This window comes from Bactrocera latifrons, unplaced genomic scaffold (genome assembly GCF_001853355.1).
Source record: "Bactrocera latifrons isolate USDA-ARS-PBARC rearing strain unplaced genomic scaffold, ASM185335v1 scaffold_7, whole genome shotgun sequence".
Lineage (NCBI taxonomy): Eukaryota > Metazoa > Arthropoda > Insecta > Diptera > Tephritidae > Bactrocera > Bactrocera latifrons.
In genome coordinates, this window is record NW_017537378.1 from 1331903 (window position 1) to 1343004 (window position 11102).

At 32.8% G+C, this 11102-nt stretch overlaps 1 protein-coding gene across 1 annotated transcript in view; it reads left to right on the forward strand.

The window, feature by feature from the left end:
* Positions 1-6115: 6115 nt before the first annotated feature.
* Positions 6116-11102, forward strand: part of LOC108975895 (synaptic vesicle glycoprotein 2A-like) — an 18808-nt gene continuing 13821 nt past the window's right edge. Inside the window, exons 1-2 of the mRNA XM_018944703.1 lie at positions 6116-6708; positions 7134-7431. Of these exons, the coding sequence (XP_018800248.1) occupies positions 7362-7431 (70 nt within the window). The 5' untranslated portion in view covers positions 6116-6708; positions 7134-7361. The remainder of the gene's footprint in view (positions 6709-7133; positions 7432-11102) is intronic.

Genomic DNA, 11102 nt, shown 5'->3' on the forward strand with positions numbered 1-11102 from the left:
GAACAATTTTTTCCGATATTACATTATTTCTATGAACAATAACTCATACTAAATTTCGTGAATATATCATGTCAAATGTGAAAGTTTTCCATACATTCCGATAGTTCACTTTGTATAGCAGCTATATGTTATAGTGGTCCGATATCGGCAGTTCCGACAAATGAGCATCTTCTTGAAGAGAAAATGACGTTTGCAAAATTTCAAAAGGATATTTTAATAATTGAGGGACTAGTTTGTATACATACAGACAGACAGACGGACATGGCTAAATCGACTCAGCTCGACATACAGAGGAAATATAATAAGGCTTAAAAAATAAGCTAAATAGGAAATAATGCCAACAAACAAAGTGTTCAGTTTTTTAATTTTTGTATTTTGATTCTGTCTTTCATATATATGTATACATAATCCAATTTTTTATAGCATTGCATTTAAAATCAAGAACAAAAATTTTCTTTTGTCATATGACAAAATTGTTGTTCAAAACAACTCCGTAAAAACCTATAAGTTTATAAAACATTTAAACATTGAATATCAACTTTGTATACTTTGCGCCTAAAGCTATGCAAAATATATTGCAGAGCAGCCTAGCCGCTTTACGTTATCATTACCAGATATAACCAAATGTTTCTGATTTGCTGATTCATTTTACGATATTAGTAAGCGAAGTGCGTATTTTCATTTAAACGTTTGTACTTTAAATAACAAACAAATATATTAAATGATGTTAACAACATTAAGAGCGTCTGCAAGGCGGCAAAGTTCATCGACATTTGGTAACTTGTGAGATATTTCAGAGTTTTATGAAAGATTACTATGCAAAATGCAGACTTTTGGAAGACATTTGAAATGTGTTTTACATAAGTATAGTATGTGTGTATGTGAATAATGTTTACAGCATGTTTATGTGTACGTCGGTATACACCCTTTTAATAGTGTGTTTTATTACTGACTGTATGAAGTCGAGTGATGGCATACTGAATTGAACCGACAAAAGCCGGTAAAAACCGACTCACCATACGCATACAACGATATCTACAAACACACGTTTTTTCGCGGAATTTCGCAATGCTTGTGGCACAGACTGTTACTCGGTGTGCGGTCGTTGGTTGCCGAAGAACAAACAGCAGTTTTTATTACAGGGTAAAGCCAATCGTATCAGTCGTTGTACACATACGCATACTTACATAGATATATTTATGTGAGTATGTACGAGTGTGTGGCTGCGCTGTCAGCGCCAGCGATGAGATGGCGTGACGCGATAATGAATTGAAAACTGATAGCAACAGAGGCCAGCGCTAACGTCAGCGCTAACTTCAATAATGTTTAAGCGAACATAAGTGACAAATTTAATTGGCGACGCTGTTGGCGCACGAGACGCGAAGCAATCAACGCGCAGCAGCGTCGCAAAGGCTTGTGGGAACGCGTCATCGCGTGTATAGAAATGTATGTATGTTTGTAAGCACCGAAGATCGCTGTACAAAATATGAACTTGAAGATCATAATTGTGTTTTTATATGCATTTCTGCTTAGCATTGCAAAAGCTGAGGTGTTTTGAGTTGTATTTCAATTTATTTATATTTATATGCGCGTATGTGGTTGTAGATATTTTTATTACGTTGTTTTATAGGATGTTCCGTAAGTAATTACTATACGTATGATAAACTTAATTGTCCTCAATTGTTTTTTAAATTACTTGTGGAACGCGTAACAAATGCTAAGCGTAGTAATAAGTACAGATACGAGTATTCAATTGTTGTATTTGTAGTGGCCTTATTGCAGTCTTAGAACGCGAAATAGTTTTAAGAATTTATATTATTTGCTTTTCCTGTACACAGACAGGCACACACACGCCCGCTTATAGTTCACAGCATTATTCAAATGGAGCACACGGTGCGTATGAGTGACTTTTTCACTTAATCATTGCTTTTGGTCGTGCTGGAATAAATGTAAATACATAATTATTTACTTTAGTATTATTTCAAGTGACTTTAAGCACGAACATCACGTTTGATAGTAGCGTTTATTATGGCAAATAAAATAAAATTCCAAGAATTAAATGGTAATGTTTGCAAGTTATTCTTTTGAATAAAACTATGCAACAAACTATATTATGCAGTAAATAATAACGGGAACTGCTCCACCTACCAATAATTAAATAAATAGTATCAAGTTGCAATAAAAACAATTATATATAATAAAAAATAAGAGTGTGTTAACGGTACTTTTCCAAAACTAGTTTTTTATATATGAATGCAATGAGAATAATAAATTTTAAATAAATGGAGCTCAACTTAATGAGAGGAATATAAAGCCATCGTAAATAAGTTAATGCGGAGCAGGTTCTAATGCCGGAAGGTTATGTTAGTAAGCGCATAAGAGTATCAATTAGTAATTTTGTATTAGAAAATTATTATTGAGCTGATAAAAATGTATTTGCAAGACATATTAGCTTATTCATACAGAATTAGAATTAAATTGAATTAGTCATTCTCAATTTACAAATACAAATCTACATATACAAATCTAGTAATATATAATATTAAAATTCGAATTTTTTTCGTATTTCGCCAATAAATGTCGTCGAGATTAATTTAACTAAAAAATTCGGAGAATTTGAAAAAAAGTTCAAAACTTCAAAAATGAGTGAAAATTATAAAGAAATTCCCTATATTTTGACATTTCTGTATAAAAAAGGAAAGAATGCCACGCAAGCACCCATGAAATTGGTGAAGTTTGAGGAGACGATACTGCATCAGTTCGTATAGCACAACAATGGTTAAATGTTCTGGAAATTTCGCAATTTTAGAAGCGTTTTTCTCGCAACGTTACAAACGATATATACCTTATATATATATTTCCCTGATAATGATCGAAAAATATAATTTTTTATCATGTTTAGATTTTTTAAGCCTCTTTAAAGTGTGAATAAAAGTTGAATACATTTTTATACTCTGAACAGGGTATCTTAAGTTTGTCACGAAGTTTGTAACACCCAGAAGGAAGGGTCGGGGACCCTATATAAAGTATATATATAAATGATCAGTATGTTGAGCTGAGTCGATTTTGCCATGTCCGTCTGTCTGTCCGTCTGTCTCTCTGTATACATATATACGAACTAGTCAATAAGTTTTTAAGATATCGTTTTGAAATTTTGCAAACGTCATTTTCTCTTCAAGAAGCTGCTCAATCAAGTTCTTGTATGGAAAGCTTTCACATTTGACAATGTATTTTCACGAAATTTAGTACAGATTATTTTCTAAGGCAACAATTTAATCTCCGAAGAAATTGTTCACATCGCTACCATCCAAACTGAACACATAGTTACTAACAGAAATCCACCTGTGAAGGGTATTTAGCTTTTGTGCAGCGGAAGTTAACGTTTTTTCTCGTTTTTATTATTATTAAATCTTTACAGACCCCGACAATCAACCAATTACTTGTGACGAACCCATAAAATGTGAGCTACTTTGTCTTAGTTGACAGTTTTTTGAGTTGGAAAAATAATAGAGAATAATAATAATAATTCGTAAATTTGTTTAAAAATAACAATTTCTCAATCATGAGTATAAGCTTGAGAAATTACATATATTTTATTTTTTATATATTATATATTATTTGCATAAATTATTTTGTATAAATTATCAATATATTTTAATTTTAACTACATTTTAGTTCAAGTTTGCATTTTTATGTAACCGACGACCAACTTTATTCATGTCTCATAAATTAGTAATTTTGTTTTTGTAAACATTGCTGTTAAGTTTTCGCTAAAGCGCTGCGAGTAATTGCAGTTCTAAACGCCAGATATATTGTATAAATATGAAGGTAGACACGAGAATATATAAAATAAAATATTTGAAGAAAAATTATACCGGATGACATATGCATGCATTTATGAAAAAGAGGTATCTGGTAATTTGATCGAGAATATCAATTTTAAAGTAATAAAATAAATACAGCGAAGGAAAGTGAATGATTTCTATAAATATTTAAAATAAAAATATGGATTTACTTTTGTGTTGTTATATGTATATATGTACATACATATATCATTTCCAATTAGACTTATGTACAAGGTGTGTTCCAAAGTAAACAGGACTTTTTGAATCTAGCGCCCCCTGGTGGCGCCATCTATATGTCGACTGGTGCGCTATAATCTGCTATCTTTATCGATTGTACTGTGAGAATTTCATGACATTTCATTGATTGGAAGTGAAGTTATTGCGTTTTAGTATCAGTATGTTTGTGTTATCGGTGCGAAAATGAGCTTCGAACAAAGAGGCAACATTAWATTTTGTTTTAAAATTGGTAAAACTTTTCCCGAAACGTTTCAATTGATGAAACAAGTTGACGACTATGATTGCCTATCCCGTAGAGTGCACGAGTGGTTTCAACGTTTTCAAAGCGGTCGTGATTCCAAAATGACGGCCAAGATATGGGCCGATCAATATCCGTGATTACCGAAACTTCCCTCTGTGCGTGAATTCATCAAAAATCAGCCGAAATCATCATTGAAATTCATGGAAATGGAATTGAACATCTCCAAAACATCAATGTATCGCATTTGTTGCGCCGTATTCGAATTGTATGGCCCGAATATCGCGAAGATTTGTTGCACGATAATGCGCTGTCTGATCGGTAGACGCCTGTGGCCGATTATTTGCCCGAAACACCAGAGAGGAGACTATTTTGAATAAAATAAATTGACGCCTGAAATTGTAGCTCGTGGCCGCGGCGACATTTGGCTTCAACAAGACGGCGACACTTTCCACATATCGCACCAATCAATGGATTTATTCGGAGAAAACTTTGGTGAGCTGATAATTTCACGTTTTGGAACGTGTGATATCACACCGTTAGACTTTTTTCTATGGGGATATGTAAAGTCTAAAATCTATGCGGACAATGCAGCATCGATTCAAGCCTTGGAGCCAAACATCACGCGTGTCGTTCTCCAGTTATCAGTCGAATGCTAGAACGGGTCATTAAAAATTGGACTAAACGGATGGACCATCTGAGACGTAACTTCAAAAAATAAATGACAAAGAATGTTCTTTCGAATGATAAAAACATTCCGAATTTTTATTTTTTTATTTATAAAAGCTTATACAATGTTAGTAACATATGTATGTACAACCTAAAACATGCAGCGCTAGCTTCAGAGGCTATCAGCTGATACATTCCGAATTAAATTTGTAGTTTCTTTGTTTTTTTTTTTTAAAAGCAGCAATTCTCGAAATGGATCACATTATATACTTAGCAGTCAAATATTATCAGAAGAGTATCAAATTATAGATCAGCACCCTTAAAGCTTTGGAAATCAGCGGTTAAGCAAACAAAAACTCATTATATTTACATTTATTTTAATAAATATTTTACAAATTATCTTAAAGTTTTTAGATTTAGAAAAGTATTGTAAACTCTTAAACCATAAGATATTCTCGAAAGATTAATCTCATAATTATTTATAATTATTAATTTTTTTCGTTAAATTGCTGTTTTGAAAAGCTCTGTGGTTCATACATTAAAGAGCTTACAAAATCGTTAAATTTATTTTAGTTACAAAATAATTTAGAAAATCTTTATATATGTATTTATATTATTTAACTATATTTATTTGTATAATATTAGACTAGTAAAATAATAAAAACAAATTATGAAAACAAAACTGTTTCATTGAAAATTTGTAAAAATTTAAGCAACCTGCGAGATAAGTAATAAACTATAAAATCAGTAAATCCGAATTTCTAATTCAACAAAACTTATAACTTGCAAATCATAAGGTGTTCCTTTGTGAGTGTGACGCTTCAACCCTGTCTGAATGAATTTCTTTGCGCTGTTAATCATCATTTCATTGTAGAAATTCGCACACCCACTTCAAATTACACATTTGCTTCTCTCGCTAATCTTAAATGCGGATAAAATTTATACTTCATACATATGCAAACACAAAAATAAAACAAACATGTGTCTGCGCTGCCGAAGTTTTCAAAAGTTCAGCTACACTGTAACGCCACAGCGTCAATGACTGAGACGACGAAGCGCACAGCAGCATCGGCAGCGCCATAAACAGGAAATTTTGTATTTAATATACGCGTGCAGAGAACTGAAGCTCCTAGTTGTAAACGGACAATCGCGAGGCACGCCAACGATCCACCAAGTGGTAGCTCTGGAGTAGCCGAAAAGCGAAATAAACAAATAACACACCATTCACCGATTTGCAACCGACACCAATTGTTATAAGTGCGCTGCAACAATTCAACGATTGCAACCAAAAATAAAATACAAGAAACACATTATGCACTTGTGCTCAGTTTGCTACGCTCGCTGAGTTTTATGGTAAAAGAGCGTACCAAAATAGTGTGATAAAACGAATGAAATCGGCGTGAATAAAATCGTCGTGAATAAAGAAAACATTTCTCCACCATTCGCTGCTGCCGGTAGTGTCAACGGTATTCGTTGTTATTGCTGCTACACGAGTGTCAAACAGAAGTGACGAGTTCGAATACTCATTTTACTTAGTCAACGATTTTTTTCAAATTAAGTGGTGTATATTAGTCACAGCCGTCTGATGCAGCGCTCAGTCAATTTCGCAAAGTCCAACGGGTAACAACAGAGTGTATAGTAACAACTGCTCATTTGCCAAACTGTGGCCACCGCTGTCTTCGCTTTCGCTTAAATGAACAGGCAACGCGTCGCTGAAACGTAGGAAAAAGAAAATCACATAAAAACACTGCCAGTGTTAGCAAGTAGCGGATGTACAATATAAAAAATTTAAACATTTTCACTAAATCACTCTATACATAGTAGTAATATAAATACGACAGCCAGTCATTACAAATACAAGGACATTATACAATTTTTGAAGTGCGCAGTGTTATTTGCGAAAACTATTTAATTTCAAAAATTAGAAAAAAAATTATATTAACAATATTGTAAAGCGCCAGCATTTTTGCGCATTAAACGTGCCGTTGTGAATATAGTCACTGCCAAAACAAATATAATAAATTTAAGAAAAACTTATTTTACTTGCAAAACCAAACCCAAAGTCAAATATAAACACGTTAAAACTTAAGCCAACAAGCTATTAAAAAATTATAACGGCGTACTTATGTGATAACATTTTTTAGGATTACAAAAGTATACAGTGCTTTTTATTGAAGCTGCTAATTAATATACCCCGTGGAGCCTGTCAACCTCGCGCATGCAGACATTGCAAATAATTATAAATTATATATCATTTTAAATCCAGTTGAGTGAAACAGTTAAATAAAAGCGCTTTAAGGTCATTACTTACAACAGTCCAGTTATATAAAAGTGATAAGCAAGGCAGCGTACTCACCAAAAATTCGTACAATATGGAGATGCGTTCGAAATTGGGCAGCTTCGAGCTGAAAGACTGCAGTGCCGAAAGCGCCGCTGAGCGTTGTAAGTAATCATTTGTTGTAAATATTTTTTAATCACTTTCATACCTTCACAGCCATATCGAAATTGTGTCAAACCGCATTCTCGCTTATTCGTTGTTTTTACTATACATAATTGCGAAGCATACGTGTGTATGTATGTAAATATATTGCATACATACCTACGTATGTCTGTCTGTATAAATAAATGACATTGAATAAATGTCTGTACTAGTATTAACACGAATACATTGTTTTTTAGTCAAGCGACACGGAAGTGTTACGGCAAGCATTAAGTTCTAAGTTCTTTACTTTCCTTCGTACTTATGTACATAAAGCAATAAGTTAAAAAAAAATTAATTAGTAAAAATTTACAATTAAAAAATAGAGAGAAAAAAATAGTTGAAAAAATAGAAAAAACTTAAGATAAGTTATGGTGATCAGCTATTAAATTTTATGCATAAAATATCATAATTAATTGGTTATATCCACTTGTGAAATTAAAATTTTGTTTGGCTATATCTTGATTATATTATATATTTGTAAGTAAGTTTTTGCAAGAGTTTTTTAACTTGGTGTAATTGGTATTTTTCTCAAAAACTAGTTTCAGTGGAGAAAAATTCTCCAAAACTGCTGGACCGATCGACTTGAAATTTTCAATCGACCTAAGCTATATTTTTCAGTTAAGGGTTTACATGCGTTTCTTCAGGTAGCAAAGCAGAATTTTTTCAACAATTTTTCTCTCATACCAAAAATTAAATATTTTATTAGAATTGTATATTGTTACAAACATACACTAATAACAAAGAAATTCTGAAATTTTTGGAAAAAAATATCTTAAACTCGGCCATTGCGACGTCATTTCCGGTGACCCCACGAAAAAAAAGAGGCGTCCACGTTGGCAGGATTACTCCTTACAGGATCACCTAAACTGAAAAAAATATATGTGTTTTAGTTAAAACCTTAACCTAGAACTTGGACGAAGGAAAAAACCGAAAATTGGATTTAATCGTTAAAAAAAATCCTTCATCCTAGTCTTTAAGAATTGTATATCACAGACCGCTATAAAATTTCATGAAGATCGGCTTAATAGTTCTCGAGATATCTTGCCAACCGACTTCAAAAACACAGTTTCGAGAAAAACGCGTTTGAAGACGACGCACTTAGCCTAGCTAGCCTCGAGCGCACAAGTTCTCAAGGCTGTATCCCCGAAACTATTACTCGGATCAACTTGAAAGAAGAGTATTCTAAAGGTGTTGCAGAATTTAATAAGACAATAAAAATAATTCGATGTTTTTAAACCCGTAAACACATGTAACCCCTTAATGGTTAGAGAGTAAAGTTTTTAATTTTAAATCCTGTTCGAAGTGTAAATATTTTCATGAAAAAAACTACTATTTTGCGAAGTCGTTATTTTTTCAATAATCAAATTTTTACTAAGTAATCAATATCTTAATTCATCCATAACATAAGGATTGCACCGCGACCTTAAATCTATTGTGCCCTGAATTCAGTAATACAACGAAAGCCGTCTTTGCTATACGATCAAATGAAATATACTATTGAAGAGAATTAGAACAAATTACATAATATTGCATTAATACCCCAGCAAAGACTTCAATTGTCATATACTTTTATAAGATTAGATAATTTTTTTTATAATAACTTACGATATTCTTTTTACTTAAATTCGTTGTTTGATTTCTTACAAAGTCTTATTTGATGATGATGATAAAAAATATAAATCAGTACAATTTTGCTAAAAGCAGCTGGAAATTCCAAGCAAAACGTGGCTCTTGTAGCAAGTACCTGGGAATTAGATGCTAAAACTGAGAGTAAAATAAACACTTTTAACTTATCCCTGTGCATTTATAGGCAAGTGCCTGCTTACAGCCCACTTCAATGTGGGAATTTTGAATAAATATATCACGTTTTGCATTGTAAACAAGCGCAAGTATTTAAGTGCTTAAAGTTACGAAATAGCTGGTCACCTTATTCATAATTTATATTCTACAACAAACACAAATAATTTAAGTTTATGGCAGAACACAGTATAGCGCTGAATTAGTAAAATAATTTTGAACGTAAGTAAACGATAATTTCCTAATAAAAAATATTTACAACTAAGCACTAATAATCCGAAACATATGCGAAATAAAAGATAAATGAAAGAAAATTCATTACAAAACTGAAACCAATCGACGATTGTTTTTCTTAAACCTTATGGAAATAAGATATGAAGCGCATGCAATTCAATAACGCTGAGCGCATGAATCAGCGTATTTGAGTTTAACGCGTCTGAGTTACAGGTCGAGTGTTTTGGGTAAGCGCGCTGGCAATAAAACGCCAGACAGCGGCATCTTGTATTATCGCTGTGCGCAATCATCAGCATTTATATTTTTGTCGCGTGAATTAGGTTTTTTTTTTTTGCTAAGGCGACTGTTTTGTTTATAAAAGTGTCAGTACTCGGCGAATTCGTATTAATTGCTTTACAACAGAAATTAATATTTATATGTATGTGCATATAATCTATTGATTACTTGATTTATATGCACGAAACCAATTAAAAGTGTAAAGCAACGACTGCTATTAAGAATACAATGATTTCACGGGGAATTACTAAAGTCGTTACCACCGGAAAGCACATACACACAGGCAAATATATAACAGTTAATTGTCACAAATAAAATCGCTTAAAGCTATAAAATGCTTATATAGCAGCATTGAATACAAGTTGCTCTGTAATTATTTGTTGTAAAATCATGAAATTGTTCTATTAAAGGAATTTATTTGTATGCCGATTGAATTTGAAAAATGCGGAACACCCTGCAATAGCCATGACGGCATACTTGCATAACAATGGTTAATGATTTTGCGCTTATATTTTACTATGATTTATACATATGTATATACCGATTTGGTTTGTATGCATTAACTGTTTACTTAGCAGTGTCAGACATTGTCCCAGGTCAAGGCAGTCTGGCAGCAACCCCCATTTTGTTTTAGCAAATGTGTGTGTATGTGGATTGACGAATTTCCTTATTTACTCGCACACGCTTTGCGAACTCGCCTACAAATGTTCATACATATATAGTTATTATGAGCTCACATGTTTGTTTGTATGGGCGTGTGCAAGCTCAAGACAGCGCAGTCAATGCTCTCAGCATTTCAGAGTGCATATATGTATAAGTTTGTATGTATGCACTTTTTCTGTGCTGTTTTTCAATGAATTTTTATTCAGCACACAAATTTTTACGCTTATCTATTATGCATTAAAGTGATTATAAACACTAATTGCTTGTATTTATTGCATTTTGGTTTGTATTTGCGTGTAAATATTGTGTCGAAGCGGCCCAAGCAGGTTTGTACGAGTTTTAGGCGGAAATATTGTCTCTTCAAGTACTTAAAATGTTCATTTTCTGGAAACACATAAATTACGAAACTGTGCACATAACATTACTGTACTTTGGAATATGATTTACGGATAGACTAAGTAAACGCACACACATAAATATGCATAGATTATGCTAGTAGGGGGTGAAAATGATGTTTGCAAAAACAAATACTCATTTTTATACTCTCGCAACAAAGTTGCTAAGGAGAGTATTATAGTTTTGTTCACATAACGGTTGTTTGTAAGTCCTAATACTAAAAGAGTCAGATATAGGGTTATATATACCAAAGTGATTAGGGTGA